General features: G+C 36.3%; 1 protein-coding gene across 9 annotated transcripts in view; it reads right to left on the bottom strand.

The window, feature by feature from the left end:
- The window catches only part of USP34 (ubiquitin specific peptidase 34), a 256698-nt gene that overhangs the window by 165100 nt on the left and 68202 nt on the right, over positions 1-23396 (bottom strand). For all 9 annotated transcript variants that reach the window (XR_013441778.1, XR_013441777.1, XM_036083556.2 and 6 more), the window contains exons 3-6: positions 22926-23346; positions 17682-17732; positions 17374-17523; positions 2040-2107 (exon numbers count right to left, since the gene is read on the bottom strand). Coding sequence is in view for 7 of the 9 variants with exons in the window: in XM_036083556.2 (XP_035939449.2) it covers positions 2040-2107; positions 17374-17523; positions 17682-17732; positions 22926-23346 (690 nt within the window). In the remaining 2 variants the exon portion in view is untranslated. The remainder of the gene's footprint in view (positions 1-2039; positions 2108-17373; positions 17524-17681; positions 17733-22925; positions 23347-23396) is intronic.

The raw sequence follows: 23396 nt of genomic DNA, 5'->3' as shown, positions 1-23396 counted from the left end.
TCCAGCCAAGTCAGCCCAGAACAAAAGAACTAGTCAGCCCAAGAACTGTGAGAAATAATAAATGGCTATTATTTTAAGTCACTAAGATTTAGGGGTGGTTTTCTTACACAGCAAAAGCAAACTGATACAAAGGTTCCATCCTCAACACACTTCTTTTTGCTTTCTAGATTCTCTCCCCAGATAACCTCTCATTCACTTCAATGAGGTGTTCAATAATTGCTGTTCTTATTCTGATAACTCAATTAATGATACTGTTCTTGGGGCGCCTGGGTGGCTCAGTCGTTAAGCGTCTGCCTTCGGCTCAGGTCATGATCCCAGGGTCCTGGGATCGAGCCCCGCATCAGGCTCCCTGCTCTGCGGGAAGCCTGCTTCTCCCTCTCCACTCCCCCTGCTTGTGTTCCCTCTCTCGCTGTCTCTCTCTGACAAATAAATAAATAAAATCTAAAAAAAAAAAAAATGATACTGTTCTTAATTATATGCTTATACTCCCAATTCAACAGTGCAACTTCAATGTCCCACAGGCATCTCAAAATTAAGTTTTGAAGTTCTCCCAGTCTTTCACATCTCAGATAACGATACAGCACAAAAGAGAAACTGAGGTGGGGAGCTTAAGTGACGATGCTTACCCCTTTAAATCCCAGAATCACCAGTCTTGTCCCTTTTATTTTCATTTACATCAATTCAATTTTCAAAATCACCATAAACAATCCTTTTACCAGTAACCATCATACCATCGTTCCTTTCCAGAACTACTGCACTAACCTTTCAGTAGGTCTCCCAACTTCTACTCCAACAATCCTACAATTTATGATCCACTTAAAAGCCAAAGTGATCCTCTAAAAATCATCATGACTCACCTGCTGAAAATCATTCAATAGATTCCCTTTGGTAAAATTAAATCCAAGCTCTTTATAATGGTTTTAAGGTCCTGAATAACCTGCCCTTGCTTATCCAACCTCATTATCATAATTATTTCCCCTTACACATTATATTCCACAACAGTCTGCTTCTACTTTCTTTAATGTCATATTCTTTCCAACTTCAAAGCTTACACCCTATGTTCCTTCTACCTAGAATATGTTCTTCCAATTATCATCTGATTAGCTGATTCACGATCTTGAGATGCCACCTTTCAGAAAGACCTCATATTCCCCCTCTATCACATTACTTACTTGCATAGGATTCATCACTCTGTTTCTTTTCGTGACACCTTCTCCAAAAACTCAAATATAATGGGACAATAGGCACTCAAATCTTTGCAAATGAGTGAGAAAAAGTATAAAGAACTCATAAAAATTGCCAAAAAGTACAAATCTTAGAACTCCCAACAGTTCACACTCCAACTCTAATACAATTCTTTCTCCATACTCTTAGGTTTCCTTCTTAGACTGAGACTTAAATGTCACCTCCTCCTCAATTGGGCCTTCTATAACCACATATTTAAAATTGTGACCCATCCTCTAAAACTCTCAATTCACCTTTGCTGCAACTTTTCTCTGTAATACTTACGACTTCCTGATGAACTGTATCATCTACTTATTTATTTGATACAGAGACTGCACAAAAAGAGAATTTTTTCTTCTCTGCTATATCCCCAATGCCTAGAACATAATATCTTTGTATATTTTTGTTGACTGTGTATGGTGGGATACCATGTAACCACTGTTAACCTCTATATATTCATGTAAAAGAAAAAAAAAAAAAGATCCAGGAGAATCTGGCTGGCTCAGTTAGTTGGTGGAGCATACAACTCTTGATCTAGGTAGTGGTTTTGAGTTTGAGCCCAATGCTGGGTGTAGGTATTACTTAAAAATAAAAAAAAATTTTTAAAAAAAGGCCCAACATAAATTGCTTAAAAGTAAACATTAAATATGAGCCTACATGAGCATAAAAAATATTATACACCAAACTGTCAATTAAAATTTTCTCTAGAGGATACGAGTACAAGGGACTTTCAAACAACATAATTCTACACTATGTTATAAACTATTTAAATGTATTACATTGTTAATCAAGAGGAAAAGATTTTATAAACTTACCTAATAACATAGGTCCTAAAAGGGATAATGTGCTGCATGACAGCAGGGATATGTAGCCATATTCTAATCTATAAAGAAACAAATATGACATTAATGTATGATTATGTGAAATACACATCACTGTAGCTACAAACAAGAACATTTAATATTCTGTTGGTTTTAAAACTACATATATTTTACATATTTTAAAAAGGATAAACTAAAAAAAGGATTACACACATATCAGGTAAGTAACCTATATATATTTTTGAAACATACATAAAATCAATCTAAAGAATGTTACCTTCTTGCTGAAAAGAGAGTACTACCTACCTATCCAAGTAATATCATCTTACAGCATGATACTCTATACCTCTTTGTATGATAGCAACACAAATACCATAGTACTATATTACCTTTTCAATAAGCCATCTTAGTTTTTAATAAAAAATCCCATCCTTCCTTCTAAAAAATACCAAATTACCTGTGATTTCTAGTCATTTCAATATCCATCTAAAGGCAATGTATTTTCTAGATTGCAGTATCAATAATTTACTGAATTAAATTCTTACTGTAAAAGTACCCCAATCTAAGATACAATTTTTTCTCCATGATATTCCAACCCATTTCAAAATATGCTTACTTTATATAGTTTTCTAATAAATAATGGTGTAAGTATCAGATAAGAATAAAAATCCTAAACAAATTATCAAACAACAAGCTGTAATACTAAGCCTTACCAAAGGCAAGGGACGCAAAAACAAATTTGGAAATAAAGAATATATGGCTTCACTCCAATCAAAAATACCTATGTAAGTTTTATAGCAAACACTATACTAATGGTTTAATGTTAAAACTTTTCCTTCTAAGACTAGAAATAAAACAAGAACGCCTTTAATTCAAATTGGTAAGAAGGTCCTAGATAGTACAAAGGAAACTGAATAAAAGTCGTAACACTAAAAATGAAGAATTAAAACCAGTATTACTTAACAAAGTAGCAGAAAAAAATTTTTTTTAAAAATTCCATTTGTAATTGCACCAGAAATAAAAAATACTTAGGAATAAACTTAACCAAGGAAGTGAAAGACCTGTACTCTGAAAACTATGAAACACTGATGAAAGAAATTGAAGATGACACAAATAAAAAAGATTCCATGTTCATGGACTGGAAGAATGAATTAATACTGTAGAAATGGCCATAAGCAACTGACAGATGCAATGCAATCGCTATCCAAATAACAACAGCATTTTTCACATAACTAGAACAAATAATTCTAAAATTTGTATGGAACCACCAAAGACCCCAAATAGCCATAAATATCTTAAAAAAGAAAAGGAAAGCTGGAGGCATCACAATTCCAGACTTCAAGTTATATTACAAAACTCTAGTAATCAAAACAATATAGTATTGGCACAAAAACAGACACATAGATCAATGAAAGAGAAAAGAGAATCCAGAATTTTTAACCCATGAATATATGGTAAATTAATCCACGATAAAAGCAGGAAGAATATACAGTGAGGAAAAAACAAGTCTCTTCAATAAATGGTGTTGTGACAACTGGACAGCCACATGCAGAAGAATGACACTGGGCCACTTTCTCACACCATACACAAAAATAAATTCAAAATGGATTAAAGATCTAAATGTGAGATCTAAAACCATAAAACTCCTCAAAAAAAAACATAGGCAATAACCTCTTGAACATCATCCTCAGCAACATTTTTCTAGATATGTTTCCTCAGACCAAAAAAAAAAAAAAAAAAGCAAAAATAAACTATTCTGATTACACCAAAATATCTGAGAAGCTTTTGCAAAGCAAAGGAAACCAAAACTAAAAGGCAACCTACTGAATGGAAGAAGATATTTGCAAATGACACACGTGACAAAGGGTTAATATCCAAAATATATAAAGAATTTATACAACACAAAAAATAATCTGATTAAAAATGGGCAGAGGGCCCAAATAGACATTTTCCAAAGACATACAGATGGCCAACAGACACATGAAAAGATGCTCAACATCACTAATCCCAGGGAAATGCAAATCAAAACCACAATGAGTTATCACCTTATACTTGTCAGAATGGCAAGAATCAAAAAGATCAATTAAATGTTGGTGAGGGTGGGGAAAAAAATGAAACCTCATGCATGATGGTGGGAATGTAAACTGGTGCAGCCACTGTGGAAAGTAGTATGGAGGTTCCTCAAAAAATTAATTATACACACATATACATGCATACACAGTAAACTATTACTCAGCCATTAAAAAGAATGGTATCTTCCCATAAGCAACAACATGAATGGACCTACAGAGTATTACGCTAAGTGACATAAGACAGAAGAAGAAAAATACCTCATGATTTCACTAACACGTTGGAATCTAAGTATCAAAACAAACCAACGAACAAAAAGCAGAAACAGACCCATAAATACAGAGAACTGGTGGTTGCCAAAGGGGAGGGGAATGGGGTGATGGACAAAATGGGGTAAGAAGAGTAGGAAATACAGGCTTTCACTTATCGAATGAGTAAGTCACAAGGATAAAAGGTACAGCATAGCGAATATCGTCAATCATGTTATAATGGGGTTGTATCACAATGACAGATGGCAGCTACACTTGTGGTGGGAATAGCATAACATATGGACTTGTCAAAGGACTATATTATACACCTCAAACTAATGTAACATTGTATGTCAACTATATTGCAATTAAAAATATTATTACTCTGAGATAATGTGATTATGTGAACAGAAAATCCAAACTACCTTTCATATAAATGTTTCGAGAATTAACAGGTTTGGCAAGACTGGTGCTTATAAAGTTAATATGAATAATTAATACACACACATATACAAAAACATACACAAACTATATCATATATGTACATATTTTGTTTATTACTAGGAATAAATAATAAATTTTCAAAAATACTCTCCTTAAGGAGTGCCTGGGTGGTTCAGTCGATTAAGCATCTGACTTCAGCTCAGGTCCTGATCCTGGAGTCCTGGGATCCAAGCCCCACATCAGGCTCCCTGCTGAGCAGGGGGCGGAGCTGCCTATCCCTCTCCCTCTGACCCTCCTCCCTGTTCTTTCATTCTCTCTCTCTCTGTCACAAATAAATGAATAAAATCTCGTATTTTTTTTTTTTTTAAGATTTTATTTATTTGACAGAGAGAGACATAGTGAGAGAGGGACTACAAGCAGGGGGAGTGGGAGTGGGAGAGGGAGAAGCAGGCCTCCCGCCGAGCAGGGAGCCCGATGCGGGGCTCGATCCCAGGACCCTGAGATCATGACCTGAGCTGAAGGCAGACGCTTAACGACTGAGCCACCCAGGCGCCCCAATGAATAAAATCTTTTAAAAAAATGTTCTCGGGGCGCCTGGGTGGCTCAGTCGGTTAAGCGTTTGCCTTTCGCTCAAGTCATGATCCCAGAGTTCTGGGATTGAGCTTCGTGTCAGGCTCCCGGCTCAGCAGGGAGTATGCCTCTCCCTCTGCCTCTCCCCTCCTCTTGCCCTCTCTCAAATAAATAAATAAAATCTTTAAAGAAAATGTTCTCCTTAGCACAGTTCCAAAAAATATATGTCTTTGAGAAATCTAATAAAGATTTGTAACACCTTGGAGGAGGCTGGGAAGACAGTAACTCACCTACTCCCACTGACACAACTAGATAACACATCAGCGAAAATAACCCAGAAAACAACCCACACACTTCCAGAACAAACTCACAAATAAAGGTAGGAAAGATACACATCAAAGTAGGAAGGAAGGGGCGCCTGGGTGGCTCAGTCATTAAGCGTCTGCCTTCGGCTCAGGTCATGATCCCAGGGTCCTGGGATCGAGCCCCGCATCGGGCTCCCTGCTCCGCAGGAAGCCTGCTTCTCCCTCTCCCACTCCCCCTGCTTGTGTTCCCTCTCTCGCTGTCTCTCTCTCCGTCAAATAAATAAATAAATATCTTTTTAAAAAAAAAAAAAAAGCGTCTGCCTTCAGCTCAGGTCATGATCCCAGGGTCCTGGGATCGAGCCCCACATCGGGCCCCCTGCTCCGCGGAAAGCCTGCTTCTCCCTCTTCCACTCCCCCTGCTTGTGTTCCCTCTCTTGCTGTGTCTCTCTCTGTCAAATAAATAAATAAAATCTTTAAAAAAAAAAAGTAGGAAGGAAAAAGATGTGGTCTGGGAGCCAATGGCAATGGGGAGGGAGCCAGTGAGTGGCACAAAGAAAGGCAAAAACCTAACTTTCAACATTTGCCTTTGAAAGTGAGAGCTCATAAAACCAAGAGAACTTAAAGTCTGGAATTTTATTTTTTTTTAGAGTGCGAGCAGGGGGGAGGGGCAGAGGGAGAAGAAGAGAGAGAATCCTAAGCAGGCTCCACGCCCAGCACCATTTCACACCCTGAGATCATGACCTGAGCCAAAATCAAGTCGTATGCTTAACCAACTGACCGTCCAGGCACCCCAAAATCTGGAATTTTAAAAATCAGTGGACTAGGTTAAAGGAGAGCTGGAAGAGCCATCAGTTAGCAGAGTCTCCACCCTTAAAGAGACAGCATAAAAAACCACCCTGCAGATACAGCACAGAACTATTAGTTTGAAAAACACTGAGAGCAGACAGGAGTGAGTGATTTCTTCGTCTCAGATTATAGCCAGAGAAACAGGAACTACGGGGAGACCCCTCCAGGAACAAAGGAGCTGGCAAGCACCATTTCTATCCCACCCTCCCCGGCCCCGCTCCCAGCATACACAACAGCCACCTGCAGAAACCTGCAATGGGGCCAACAATCATTACCTAACTTGCCTGCACCAAGCTCCCCCCACTACCCCACACCCCTGCTTTGTTGGTCCTACCCTTCTCCATCACATTCCCCTTAGTCCCAGCACTTTGGGCCCCTACCCCAAAATACCAGTGCAAACCCTACCAACACCACATCTCCTGATCTAACCCCTTCTGCAGGACCTCAGTTCCAATGGTAGCTGTGGGGTCAAATCTCATTTCCCAAGCAAAACACTCCACACACCTTGTTAAATCATGCCCAGCCCAATGAGGACCAAATATCACCACAACAGGCAAAGAGAGTTTCTGCAGGTAACTGTACTGAAGGAAAAAGAGACTAAGACACAACAGCAAAGCACATGTAACACATATAGGACACAATCCCTGAAGTGCCAGGCCCTGGGAAACAGACTACACAGCACTGCCGGGCACTACAAGACCTCTTCTTCATAAGGCTGTTATCAATAAAAGCAAGATAATTAGCTGACATTGAAAACACACAGAAACAGACACAGACGGTCAGAAAAAATGAGGGGAAAGAGAAATAGCTCCCAAATGAAAGAATAGGACCAAACCACAGAAAGACCAAAGCGAAACAGATATGAGTAATACACCTGATAAAGAATTTAAAATAATTATCATAAAGCTACCGACTGGGCTTGAGATAACAGTGGAGGACATCACTGAAACCCTTAAAGAGATTAAAAAGAACCAATCAGAGATCAAGAACGCAATAAATAAAATTTCAAATACACTTGATGAAAAAAAAAGCAGGCTAGAGGAAGCATTGGAATGAAGACAGAGTAATGGAAAGTAACCCAGCTAAGTAAAGCAGAAGAAAGAACTGTGCAAGCTGAGAATGGACGTAGGGAACTCAGTGACTCCATCAAGCATAATAACATTTGAATTATAGAGATGGATCTCAGAAGAATAGAGGTGGTGGCAGAAAATTTATTTGAAGAAATAATAGCTGCAAATTTCCCTAATTTGGGAAAGGGAACAGATATCCAGGAGGCACAGAGATCCCCCCAAATTCAATCCAAGGAGCTCCACACCAAGACACATAGTAATTAAAATGCCGAAAACTAGCAATAAAGGGATGCCTGGGTGACTCAGTCGGTTGAGTGTCTGCCTTCAGCTCAGGTCATGATCCTGGAGTCTTGGGATCAAACCCCTTGTCGGGCTCCCTTCTCAGTGGGGGGTCTGCTTCTCCCTCTCCCTCTGCCTCTCCTCCTTGCTCTTGCTCTCTCTCTCTCAAATAAATAAAGTTAAAAAAAAAACTTAAAAAAAAAACAAAACTACAGGGGGTGGGGGAATGGGTTAGCCTGGTGATGGGTATTAAAGAGGGCACGTATTGCATGGAGCACTGGGTGTTATATGCGAACAATGAATCAAAGAACACTACATCAAAAACTAATGATGTAAGGTATGGTGATTAACATAACATTAAAAAAAAAAAAAACCTAGCAATAAAGAAAAAAATTTTTAAAGCTGCAAGAGGAGACCGTTACAGACAAGGGAAACCCATAAGGCTATGAGCAGATTTTTCAGCAGAAGCTCTGCAGACCAGAAGGGCATGTCAGGATATATTCAAAGTGCTCAAGGGAAAAATCTGCAGCCAATAATACTCTATCTAGGCAAGACCATCATTCAGAATACGAGAGATAAAGAGTTTCTCAAAAGCTAAAGAAGTTCATGACCATTAAACCAGACCTACAAGAAATATTAAAGGGGACTCATGGAGTACAAAGTAGACCATAAGTGACAGTATGAAAAGTAAAAGCAGGGGAGGGGCGCCTGGGTGGCTCAGTCGGTTAAGCGTCTGCCTTCGGCTCAGGTCATGATCCCAGGGTCCTGGGATCGAGCTCCGCATCAGGCTCCCTGCTCAGCAGGAGCCTGCTTCTCCCTCTCCCACTCTCGCTCTCTAATAAATAAATAAAACCTTTAAAAAAAAAAAAAAAAAAGTAAAAGCAGGGGAGCATAGGTGACTCAGTCAGTTGGGTGTCTGCCTTTGATTCAGGTCATGATCCAGGGGTCCTGGGATTGAGCTCCACATCGGACTCCCTGCCCAGTGGGCTGTCTGCTTCTCACTCTGCCCCTTCCCCCGCTCATGCTTTCTCTATCAAATAAAATCGTTACCAAAAAAAAAAAAAAAGACGATGTAAAATATGACACCATATACCTAAAACGTTGAGAGAAAGGTAAAGAAGGGATTTAAACTTAAGCAGAAACTAATAATATAACATTATATGTTAACTATAATGGAATCTAAAATTTAAAAAAATAAAACCATTAAAATAAACTTAAAGGGCACCTGGGTGGCTCACTTGGTTGGATGTCCAACTCTTGGTTTCAACTCAGGTTGTTTTTTTTTTAACTTGTGCCTTTTGTTTTTGTTTTTTTTTAAGATTTTATTTACTTATTTGAGAGAGAGAGAAAGAGATAGTGAGAGAGAGCATGAGCAGGGAGCAGACGGAGAAGCAGGTTCCCCGCTGAGCAGGGAGCCCAATGTGGCACTCGATCCCAGGAGCCTGGGATCATGACCTGAGCTGAAGGCAGCCACTTAACCAACTGAGCCACCCAGGAGCCCCTCAACTCAGGTTGTGATCTCAGGGGTCATGGGATCAAGCCCATCTGGCTCCTCACTCAGTGGGAAGTCTGCTTGAGGATTCTCTACCTCTGCCCCTCCCCCCCACTCATGCTTGAGTGCTTTATATCTCACTAAAATAAATAAATCTTTAAAAAAAAACTTAAGTGACCATCAACTTAATACAGACTGCTATATGCAGAAGATGTTATATACAAACCTAATGGCAACCACAAATCAAAAAAAAGTAATAAATATGCAAACAATAAAGTGAAAGGAATGCAACTATATCACTAAAGCCAACAAATCATAGAAGAGCACAAGGGAAGAAAGGATCGGAAAAAAACCTATAGAAACAATCACAAAACAAGTAATAAAATGGAAATAAATACGTATCTATCAATAACTACTCTGAATGTAAATGGACTAAAAACCCCAATCAAAAGACACAGAGTGATGGAATGGATAATAAAACAAGACCCATCTAGAATGCTGCTTACAAGAGACTCATTACACAGTGAAAGACATGTGTAGATTGAAAGTGAGAGGATGGAGGGGCGCCTGGGTGGCTGAGCTGGTTGAGCACCTGACTCTTGATTTCGGTTCAGATAACAATCTCGAGGTCATGGGATAGAGCCCCACATCCAGCTAAGCATGGGGTCTGCTTGTCCCTCTCCCTTTGCTCCTCCCCCACTGGCATGCACTAAATAAAATTAAATAAATAAACAAATAAATCTTTAAAAAAAAGTGAGGGGATGGAGAAATATTTATAATACAAATGGTTATGCAAAGAAAGCCTAGGTAGCAATATTTGTATCAGACAAAATTAAAACTTTAAAACAAAGATTCTAATAAGAGACAAAAAAAGACACCAGAGAATAATGAGACAATCCAACAAGAAGATATAATAATTGTAAATATTTATGCACCCAACATGAGAGCACCCAAATACATAAAACAGTTAATAATAAACTAAAAGGAAACAATCAATAGTAATATAATAGTAGTAGGGGACTTTTAACACTCCACTTACATCGATGGACATATCATCCAAACAGAAAATCAATAAGCGAACAGTGGCTTTGAATGACACACTGGACATAGATTTAACAGACACATTCAAAACATTCCACCCTAAAAGAGAATGCACATTCTTTTCAAGTGAACATGGAACATTCTCCAAAATACATACTAGGCCAAAAACCAAATCTCAACAAGTTCAAAACAATCGAAGTCATACTATGCATCTTTTCTAACCACAAAGCTATGAAACTAGAAATCAACCACAAGAAAAACTCTGGAAAGCACACAAATACATGGAGGTTAAATAACATGCTACTAAATAATGAATGGGGGTCCCTGGGTGGCTCAGTCGGTTAAGCGTCTGCCTTTGGCTCATGTCATGATCCCAGGGTCCTGGGATCAAGCCCCACATTGAGCTCCCTGCTCAGTTGAGAGCCTGCTTCTCCCTCTCCCACTGCTGCTCCCCCTGCTTGTGCACGCTCGCTCGCTCTGTCAATAAATAAATAAAATCTTTAAAATAAATGAATCAATGAAAAAAAAATCACAGAAAAAATAAAAAATTACAGAGAAACAAATGAAAATGAAAACACGACAGTCCAAAATCTTTAGGATACAGCAAAAGTGGTTCTAAGAGAGAAGTGTATAGGGGCACCTGGCTGGCTCAGTCTGTGGAGCATGCAACTGTTAGTTTTGGGGTTGTGGGTTCAAACCCGATTTTGAGTGTAGTGATTACTTAAAAATAAAAGCTCTTTCTCTCTCTCTCCCTGTCAAATAAATAAAATCTTTAAAAACAAACAAACAAAAAAAACTTAGGGGTGCCTGGGTGGCTCAGTCGGTTAAGCGTCCGCCTTCAGCTCAGGGTATGATCCCAGGGCCCTGGGATCAAGCCCCACATTGGGCTCTCTGCTCAGCGGGGAGTCTGCTTCTCTCTCTACCTCTGCTCCTCCCCCAGCTCACGCTCTCTGTCTTGCTCTCTCTCTCTGAAATAAATAAAATCTTTTAAAAAATAGTAATTTTTAAAAAATAAATTTTTAAAAAATCTTTAAAAAGAGGAAAGTGTACAGCAACATAGACCTACCTCAAGAAGTATGAACAATCTCAAATAAACCACCTAACTTTACACTTAAAGGAGCTAGGAAAAGAAAATAACACCCAAACCCAGGAAAAGAAAGGAAATTATAAAGATCAGAGCAGAAACAGATGATACGCAAACTAAAAAGAAACAACAGAACAGAGGAAACCAGGACCTGGTTCTTTGAGAAGGTGAACGAAAGTGATAAACCTCTAGCACGACTCCTAAAAAAAGAGAAAGAGAGAGAGAGAGGACCTAAAGAAACAAAATCACTAATGAGAGTGAAGAAATAACAACCAACACCACAGAAATACAAACAATTTTAACAGAATATTATGAAAACCTATATGCCAACAAATTGAACAACTTAGAACAAATGGATAAATTCGTAGAAACATATAACCTACCAAAACTAAAGCAGGAATAAGTAGAAAATTTGAATAGACCAACTACCAACAATGAAGTTGAATCCATAATCAAAAACTCCCAAAAAACATAAGTCCATGACCAGATGGCTTCACAGATATTTCTACCAACCATTTAAAGAAGAATTAATAACTATTCTTCTCAAACTATTCCATAAAACAGAAAAGGAAGGAAAACTTCCAAATTCATTCTAGGAGAACAGTATCACCTTGATATAAAAACCTGAAAAAGACACTACAAAAAAAAGAGAACTAGAATCCAGTATCTCTTATAAATATGGATGCAAAAATCCCCAATAATATTATTAGCAAATCAAGTCCAACAAAACATTAAAGAAAAAAACTTACACCACCTATCAAGTGGCATTTATTCCCAGGATGCAAGATGGCTCAATATTCGCCAATCAGCATGACACATCACATCAACAAGAGAAAGGATAAAAACCATATGATCATTTCATAAGTGCAGAAAAAGCATGTGACAAAGTACAACATCCATTCATGATAAAAATCCTCAACAAAGTAGGTCTAGACGGAACTAGACCTAATAAAGGCCTTATATGAAAAACCCACAGCCAACATCAGACTCAGTGGTTAAAAACTTGAGATCTTTTCCCCTAACGTCAAGAACAAGACAAGAAGTTCACTCTTACCACTTTTGTTCAAGATGGTAGTAGAAGTCCTAGCCACAGCAGTCAGACAAGAAAAAGGAAAAGAACGTATCGAAATTGGTGAGGAAATAAAATTTTCACTATTTGCAGATGACATGATACTATATATACAGTGCCCTAAAAACTCCACCAAAAGACTAGAAATGATAAATGAATCCAGTAAAATCAAAAATTACAAAATCAATGTACAGAAATCCACTGCATTTCTAAACACTAATAATGAAGCAGCAGAAACAGAAATCAAGAAAACCAACCCCATTTACAACTGCACCAAAAGTAATAAAATACCTAGGAATACACTTAACCAAGGAGATGAAAGACCTACTATACTCTGAAAACTATAAAACGCTGATGAAAGAAATTCAAGACAATGCAAAGAAACAGAAACCACACTCATGGGTTTGAAGAACAAATATTGTTAAAATGTCCGTACTACCCAAAGCAATCTACAGATTTAATGCAATCCCGATGCAAATACCAACTGCATTCATCATAGAACTAGAACAATCCTAAAATTTGTATGGAACCACAGAAGACCTCGAATAGCCAAAGCAATATTGAAAAAGAAAAACAAATCTGGAAGTAAAACAATTCCAGGTAATACAACTTCAAGTTATATTACAAACCAGTAGTAATCAAAACAGTAAGGTACTAGGGGCACCTGGGTGGCTCAGTTGGTTGAACATTCGCTTGGTTTCCACTCGGGTCACGATCTCCAGGTCGTGGGACTGGGCCCACGTCAGGCTCCGCACTCAGCACAGAGCCTGCTTGGGATTCTCTATCTCCCTCTCCCTCTGCCCCTCCTCCCTCGCTGGTATGCTCTAAGATAAATAAATAAATAAAATCTTAAAAAAAAAAAAAAACAGTATGGTACAGACACGGAAACAGACACATAAATCAATGGAATAGAACAGAAAGCCCAGAAATAAACCCACAATTATACTGTCAATTAATCTTCCACAAAGAAGGAATGAAGATACAATGGGGAAAAAGACAGTCTCTTCAACAAATGGTGTTGGGAAAACTGGACAGCTACACGCTGGACTACTTTCTTACACCATACACAAAAAATAAACTCAAAGTGGATTAAAGACCTAAATGTAAGACCTAAAACCATAAAAATCCGGGGCACCTGGGTGGATCAGATGGTTAAGCATCTGCCTTCAGCTCAGGTCATGATCTCAGGGTCCCGGGATCGAGCCCCGCATCGGGCTCCCTACTTGGTGGGGAGCCTGCTTCTCCCTCTCCCTCTACTGTTCCCCCTGCTTGTGCTCTCTTGCTCTCTCTGTCAAATAAATAAATAAAATCTTTAAAAATTAGTAAAATAAATAAATAAATATAAATAAATAAATAAATAAAACCATAAAAATCCTAGAAGAGAGCACAGGCAGTAATTTCTCTGACATCAGCCAGAGCAACATTTTTCTAGATATACCTCCTGAGGCAAAGGAAACCAAAGCAAAAATAAATTATTGGGACTACATCAAAATAAAAAGTGTTTGCACAGCAAAGGAAACAATCAATAAAACTAAAAGGTAACCTACTGAATGGGAGAAGATACTTGCAAATGCCATATCTGATAAAGGGTTAGTATCCAAAATATATAAAGAACTTATACAACACACATACACACAAAAAATAATCCAACTAAAAATAAGAAGGTATGAACAGACGTTTATCCAAAGAAGACATACAGATGGCGAAGAGACACATGAAAAGATGCTCAACATCACTCATCATCAGGAAAACGAATCAAAACTATAATGAGATATCACCTCACACCTATCAAAATGGCTAAAATCAAAAACACAAGAAACAACAACTGGTGGTAAGGATACAACTGTTGGTAGGAATGCAAACTGGTGCAGCTACTACGGAAGACAGTATGGAGGTTCCTCAACAAATTAAAAATAGAACCACCCTAGGATCCAGTAATCACACTACTGGCTATTTACCCAAAAAATGAAAACACTAATTCAGAAGGATATATGCACCCCTATGTTTACTGCAGCATTATTTACAATAGTCAAACTATGGAAGCATCCCAAGTGCCCACTGACAAATGAATGGATAAAGATGTAGAATGGAATATTATTCAGCCATAAAAAAGAATGAAAGTTTGCCATTTTCAATGACATGGACAGAGCTAGAGAGTATAATGTGAAGCTAAATCAGAGAAAGACAAATACCACATGATCTCACTCATATGTGAAATTTAAGAAACAGATGAGCAAAGGGGGGGGGGAAGAGACAAAATCAGAGACTCTTAATTATAGAGAACTGATGTTTATCAGAAGGAAGGGGCATGGGAGGGATGAGGGTTATAGAGGATGGGGATTGAAAAGTACATTTATCATGATGAAATAAAATAAAATGATAAAAAAATTATTATTGGGGGTGCCTGGCTGGCTCAGTCTGTACAGCATGAGACTCGTGATCTCAGGGTCATCAGTCTGAGCCCCACGCTGGGCATGGAGCCTACTTCAAAGAAAAAAATAAATAAAAATAAAAATTGTTAAGAAAAAAAGACATATAATACATCTATACAGAAACACAGAAAATTATGAGAGAAATTTAAGAACATGTAAATAAAAACACATTTACTATATATATATATATACACACACACTCAATACTGCAGAGATGACCATTCTCCCCAAATTGATCTATAGATTCATGGCAACCCAAAATGTTTATATGTACAAATTAGGCATTGATTCCAAATAGAAAGATCCACGAGGACACAAAACACTCTTTAAAAATGACAGGGTATGGGGATGTAATGTACAGCATCATGACTATAATTAACAATACTGTATTGCATATTTGCAAGTTGCTAAGAATACTCCTTAGAAGTTCTCATGACAAGAAAAAAGAATTTTGTTAACTATCAATGGTGATGGATGTTAATTAGACTCACTGTGACAAACATTTTGCAATATATACTAACACTGATGTTACATTCTACACCTCGAACTAATATAACACTATGTCAATTATACCTTAAAAAAAAAAAAAAGTAGAAGAATGACAGGAAGGTAGAACTTGCTTTACCAGACAGCAAGTCTTGCTATAAAGCTCCAGAGATTAAGATGGTGTGCAAATAGCTAATCATTAAGTGAAGAGACAACGTTATATGCTAGAGATCCCAGACCCACGCACATAAGAAGACATCTAATTTATAACAAAAATGGTACTGGGAAATGAAGAAAGGACTGTCTTTGCTAAAGTGTTAGGACCAATGCTTGTTTTTTAAGAAAAAGAAAATTAGGGGCTCCTAGGTGGCACAGTTGGTTAAGGGTCCAACTCTTGGTTTTGACTCAGGTCGTGATCTCAGGGTCATGAGATTGAGCCCCACGTCAGGCTCCGTGTTCAGCACAGAGTATGCTTGAGATGCTCTGTCCCCCTCTCCCTCTGCCCCCGTGCTCATGCTCTCTCTAAAACAAATAAATAAATCTTAAAAAACGGGGGTGGTTAATCTTGATTCATCACTTACACCATACACAAAAATCAGTTCCGACTGAGCTGTAATCAAAATGTGAAACAATAAAACTTCCAGAATATAGGTAAATAACTTCATGACCTTAGGATAAGAAAGACTTCTTCATCCACAAATGAAAACATAACCCTAACAAAAAACTTCTTTGATAAATTAAACCATTAAGATTAAGGAATAATAATATCTCTTAACAGATACACGAGAAGGAAAAGCAAATCATAGTGTGGAAGAAGATACTACCAATATGTGTATGCCAGACAAAAGATTTGCATATAAAACATGTAAGGAATCTGTACACATCTGAAAGGAAAAAGTAGACCATGCAATTTTTTGTAACAGGTGAAACACTTGAACAGGTACTTCTCATAAAAATAACCAAATGGTGAATATGCCTATGAAACAGTGCTCAACTTCATTACAGTCAAATTAATTTTTTGGTTTCCCAATGCACATAAAAGTTGTGTTTATATTATACTATAATCTATTAAGTGTGAAGTAGCATGTCTAAAAATAATGTACAAACCTGAATTAAAATTCTTTATTGTTAATGCTAACCATCATATGAGTTTTCAATGAGTTGTAATCACTGATCACCATAATAGATATAAGAATAATGAAAAAGTTTGAAATGTTCCAAGAGTTACCAAAATGACACAGATCAAAGCGAGCAAATGCTGTTGGAAAAATGGCATCAATTGATGCTCGACACAGGCTGCCACAAACCATCAGTTTGTAAAAATCTCAGTATCTGGGAAGCACAAAAAACCAAAGTATCTCTCTGCTTCCACATCTATTGTGCTTCACAGTAACTGACTTTCACAACATATAAAATCATTATCTTCTTTACAAATGGAGAAATATGTTATGAGGTCTTGTAATATAGAGAAAAGTCAGGCACACTGTAGTAGTACCCTAAGCTAAACATCTTTTTAAGTAACTAAAAATCTAAAAAGCCAAAATTTCCCAGTACAAAATCTCAGGCAAGGAAAATTAAAATCAAGGTAAGACTTCTGTAAACAGCTACCTATCTTATATTTTAAAGAGAAGTAGTGAATGGCTAAATTTACTTATTTAACTTAAATTCATTAACTTAGACAAATTCAAAAAAAAATTATAAAATTCCGTTTTTATTATAAGACCTTTTTAAAAAGGCTTCTGTACTCAATTTTTTCAAAATACAACCCAGGAAAAAAATTATTGTACATGCACCAAATTACTCAAAACCTGTCTTTTCTGGACATAAAATTCATGTTATTAAAATCCTAAACGTTATTCCCAAGATTAAAACCAATTCCAAACAATACTTACATTAGATACAACTGTAATAAATGCATGTGCTATAAGAAATGGCAATGTTTCAGGAGTTCCATATTCAAAGCAATCCTTCATGAGAGAAAGGCCATTTTTCCCACAAAACAAACATACATAACGAAGCAAATGCAATGGTACTTCTACATCCTGAGGGAAAAAAAATATTTTAAAACTCATCAGGAATAATTTTCATTTTATTACCAATATGGAAAAGATACTGACGAAACATAAAAATAAACTCAAAGACCTATATGAACAAAAGACCAAATTTTCCATAAACCTGAGAATAAGAAAAACATACTTACATTCATATCACAGAATGCCCCTAATATGTTGCTTTCTTGGGTTGAGATATCCTGATTTAAAAAAAAAAAAGGAAACAATTAGGCTACCCTAAGAAATAATAATCTCTAAAAAAATACAATTTTCTGTGTCAACTATACTCAAGAAAATACAATACCTCTAAAGACTGAGTTTATAAAACCTGAAATAAGTTTTGTAACTGCTTCTCATCATGAATAACAGTACTCCTAACTGAAGATAGTAATGGTTCAGTTCTAAAATGTATTTTAAGCCTTCTCTAAAGAAATCTTTCTATGTATTATATATTATTTTGCCTTTTTAAACAATAGTGTTTCCATAAAGAACTGGGATAATTGTTACAAAAACAGATTATAACTTAGTTAAGTGGTTTTAAAACTGTGCTCTGGAATTCCCCAGATGTATACTCACAAGTTCCACAATGTGCTTTGTATACATATGATTTAAACTACTTGAAAGCATACTCATCCATTGCTGGTGAGAAAAGAAACTGGTATGACCTTGTTGGAGGACAATTTGGCAGTATCTATCAACATTTAAAATGCACATTCCCTTTGACCCAGCAATTCATCTTTTGGTTATTTATCCCAACAACAATAAAGGTAATGCTGGAAAATGTTTAATGATGCTCACTGAAATTATTTATAATATCTCAAAGTTAGAAACAAATACCCATCCATTGAATGGCTAATTAAACTGTAGCATAACCATCCAGTGTCTTATGGAGCTTTCAAAAATAAGGTGAAATGCCATGAGGGATCTTTTTGGGATGACTGAACAGTTCTAAAAATGGAATGTGGTAATGGTTATGTAACTCTGTACATTCACTAAAAATAATTAAGTTTATCTTCTTTATTTATTTATACTTTAAGCAATTGATTTTTATGGTTATTCCTTTAAAAAGCTAAGGTGGGCCCGTATGTACAGGCATAGAAAGACAGTATCTTATATTACATTTTAAAAATCGGGATTTATGAACACGATCTGATTTTCATTACTTTTTATATGTCCAGAAATAATGTGAACTAATTTCCTAACAATGGTTTTTCTGAGATGGAGAAAGAAGAGAGGTTCAAGGCTTAAGTCTGTATTTGTATATTCTGTATTTTTAGTCACACTGAAAATGTTACTTTTATAATCGGAAAGCTGGATACTTTCACCTGAAAAATGTTAACTGCCAAAGAAACCTGTCATTCATTGCTGTTACATGCTTTATGTAAGTCCTATTGCTGAAATAAAGTTTGAAAACAAATGATGGAGAGCATCACATAAAACTCTCACATTTCCAAATAATCAAAAACTGTCCTAAGACAGGTCAAAACATTTGTTAAATCAAATGTACTAAACCTAAATCTACTCCTGAGCTTCTACTAGCAGGACCACAGTGAAAGCCTTAAATTATTCTCACCAAACCTTTTGACTTCAACAAGTCCAGAATGTAAGAACACCTGTGGTATTAAATACAGATTCATGAGCCAGGTGAACCATACTGTAATATTAGAATGGAGTCAAAATTTCTAGTGCCCACAGCTAGAAAATGTCCTAACAAAATTCTATTCTGATGTGCAAAATGTTGCTCATGGACTTGGTTACATCTATTCTGACTACAGAGAAGAACTGTTTTACAATTTCTTGTTTCTACTCTATACATGAAGGAAGACATTATCCTAAGGTGTCATTAAAATCTCATTTTAAGTAGTATATAGAGTTAACATAGATCTATAGGTAACAACAGTAGGAATAACACTAGGAAACCTTCCTAAAAGCTTAATCAACATCATTTTTGTTTCAAAAAGTTCTAATTTTAAATGATCCCTAGAAAGGCCTTAAGAAACCTATGTTTAGTTTTTACCTTTTCAGAAAACCTCACCTTATTTACTAAATAAGATAATGCCATTCTATTTCCAGAAGTGAAAAAAGAAATCTGCCTATTACTTTAAAAGAGAAAATAAATAAATGAGTAACCAGAAAGTAATTCTACATCTAATTAAACAAATGCTGCTCCATGATCAAACTATGAAAAACTGAAAGGCAGTGGATTAGGAATACAATTTTTACTTAAAAAGAAGTCATCTGTATGGGAATTAGACAGTAGTGATGGTTGCACAACTGTGGGAATATACTACAACTTACTAAATTGTATACATTAAAAGGGTGAATTTAAAATATTTTTTAAATTTAATAAATGGTAAATAAAAACAGTGGAAAGTGGCAAGAGAAAACCAAACTAGATGCAGAAATTTGGAATATAATGTATTTAGTCTACCTAATCATATTACACACACATTTAACAAGCGCAATGGTTTCTCTTCTTTCTATAATTATTATACTCATTTCCCTTTACTTAGAATAAAAACTTAAAATACTAGGGCAATACATCATAGAATTACACATTATGATTCAGGATTAAGAAAAGAATGCAACAGCTCCTTGCCCCCAAAGTAAGGTTTAACCTGAATTAATACTTATTTCTAATTACATCTTTTAAAATATTATCAATTTTGATAGAAAGAAAGAAGGATACAGACAGGAAGGGATGGGGAGAAGGAGAGGCTCTGAGTTCCTATCTTACTCCTGGCAATGGATACAATAGCTACAGAGATTAGTTTGAAGTGACTGAGAAGCAGTATAGCAGAATGAACTGAATTCTAAACAACTCCCTCAGCAATATGTTGTGCAAACCTGACCAGAACTTCTAACCTGTGTAAGCCAGTTCCCTCTTGGGGCACCTGGCTGGCTTAGTCAGAGGAGCACTTGACTCTTGATCTTGGGGTCATTAGTTCAAGCCCCACATTGGGTATAGATTACTTAAATAAGTAAATAAACTTTAAAAAAGAAAAAAAAAGCCAGTTCCCTCTTATATAAAATAAGATGGTTGACTAGGTTCTAAAGTCACAACTATCTACATACTATCACAGGAGTACTGAATCATCTTTTAAAGAGTCTTAGCCAGGGACACCTGGGTGGCTCAGTTAGTTAAGTGTCTGCCTTCAACTTGGGTCATGATCCCAGAGTCCTGGGATCAAGTCCCACACGGGGCTCCTTGCTTAGCGGGAGCCTGCTTCTCCCTCTGCCTGCCGCTCCCCCCTGCTTGTGCTGTCTGACAAATAAAATAAAAATCTTTCTAAAAAATAAATAAATAGTCTTAGCCAATTTGTGCCCCTTTAGAAGGAGTCAAAATCAAATTAAAATCAAAGTTAAATAGGACTGTTACCATTTAACCACATGGCCACTAAGATAGAAACTATAAATTTTTCAAGTATTTGTAAAGAGATCATTGCTGACTTATTAGAAACCTGGGAAACAGCTATATTATGAACAGAGTATTACAGAAACACAAATTCTGTATAAGGAGAGAATTCTGTGTAACTCTAGATTACATTATATCTAAGGTTGTTTTTTATTAGAATTTTACCTCAAATACGTTACATTTTATCTAAGGTGGTTTTTTATTAGAATTTTACCTCAAAGACCTCATGAAACTACTGCTTTCAACCAAGTAGTCAAATGGAATGATCCTCAAGAACAGTAAAAATGAGGAACTTTATTTCAAAAGAGAAAGTAGGGCAGTGTGACTGTGCTTACATTTGGAGATTTTTTTCTAATGATTAAAAAAATGGCAAAGTGGTAAGCAAACTGATTTTAGGAAGAAAATAGATTTGGTATTGCAATGGTTCTATTGTTAAGAGATTTTTAACTGGAAAAATTTAATTTTATTAAGAAACTTTGCATGACTAACATAACATAATAAAAGAAAAGAAAACTTTGCATGAATTTCACATATCTGGATCCCTAACCAAACTATTTTCAGCGTATTTCAATTATCAATTAAGGCATTAAAAACACTATTCACATGGTGTTCTTAAGATTAAATTTTGCTGGCTTGTACAAATAGATCCTGTTTGTTGAAAAAGGATTCTGAGCTGATATTTTTTTAGGATGTTTACTAAATATCTTATGTCATGTAAGATTCATTAAAAGATTCTCCAAGGAAAAATAATAGACCAAGAACTGTAGAAGATAGAATTCCAATAGGGGAAATACCTACCTCCTGGGCTGTTTTTAAGTGGTCTCAATTCAATGTGAAAGCATTTTAGTAAAAGACTATTTTTTTTTTCAAGATGAAGAAAGAAGTCAGTATGAAGGTTATAGAACAAATAAGCCAGAGAAAACAGGCAGACTTTTTTTAAAAGCATGTGGTAGATATGTTAAAGTTTGAAATGAAATGTTACCTCTCCTACCATACAGAGATTGTACTTCATACCCCTTTGAATCTAGGCTGCCCTTGTTAATGGTTTCAACCAAGAGGATGTGGCAGGATTTATACTGTGTCATTTCAGAGGCTGGACCTTAAGAGGTCTTACAGCTTACACATTCATCTTCCTGAATCAATGCTAAGACTACCACGTAAAGAAGCCAATCAACTCTAGTGGAGAATAAGAGGCCATATGGAGAAAATCCAACCAAGCCTTAGATAACACCCAGCACCAACTGTCAGACATGTGACACCATGTTGGACCTTCAAAGTCTTCCAACTTACAAAGTAAATACAATTGCCATAAAACCAACAGAAGAATTGCCCGGACAACTCAGAGAATCATAGGAAATAATAAATCTCTGTTATTTCATATATATGCCACTTATATAATACCTTATCTTGTAACTGTCTCAACTGCCACAATGTGTACAAAGCAATGCCATTATCTAGATAAACCTAAAGTGGGTTTCTAAACTCTTGGAAAAGTTGTAAAATCATCACTAATGGAATGAATCAAGCATCTTGATTTATAAAAGACAGTACTATCATTTAAAACTATTAAGGAATATTTGTTAAGTTTTCTTAATGAAAGGAATTCCAAATTCTGTTACAGTGTTTCTGAGAATGAAATTCAAAATTCCACATGCTTCTTTTTCCTCAATTACTATTCTTTGAAAGTGTCACAGTAAGTAGAGCATAGATGTATATATCGGCAAAATGTTTAGATCACGGACAGTTTAATTTTTACGAGTTCAATGTATAGATCTTTCCCTAATAGGACTGTGTTAAGCAAATGTTCAACCCAAGTTGCTGCAGAAATGGTCTACAGAAAACTGGAATACTTTTCCTAACCATTGTGATTTTTATAAATTTTCCATCAACAATAACTCATATTTATTCTTAAGTGAGAAACTGTCAACATAACTATAACTTGGTGTTACTTAACATTCACAATATTATGTTTACATACCTCTATAGTAGGATGAGTATTATGCTTGTAAGCAGTATATAAAGGAAACTGAATTTGAAAAATTTTTGCCACACACAGTAAAAGTTTTTCCTTCTCATCTGTACTCCATAAACTAAAAGGATCACAACTCTTTGAAGATTCCTCTTCAGTCAGATTACAAATTCTTGTAGGGTTTGATTTTTTTTCTATTGATTTTTGTCTTTCTGTACTTCCTTCTTTACACTCTCTTTCTATACTCAGTGGTTCTTCCACTTGATTAGTCTCATCTTGCCACGTGGAATCTACGTTAATAGTAGTACAATGTTTACAAAGCTGGTCCCGGAGTACTTGAACTTGGGCAATCACTAAGTTAATAAGTGCACACACTACTTGGTTAAAAATCTCCAAATGCTTATATTCCTTGAAGCAGCATAGACATTGCCTATAAGAGAAAGAAAATTTTTCAGTAATTAATGCTTTCTAGAGAGACAA

Source organism: Halichoerus grypus, chromosome 10 (genome assembly GCF_964656455.1).
Source record: "Halichoerus grypus chromosome 10, mHalGry1.hap1.1, whole genome shotgun sequence".
Taxonomy (NCBI): Eukaryota; Metazoa; Chordata; class Mammalia; order Carnivora; family Phocidae; genus Halichoerus; species Halichoerus grypus.
Note: the sequence above shows the minus strand (reverse complement) of the source record. Positions and strands in the feature narration are given on the sequence as shown.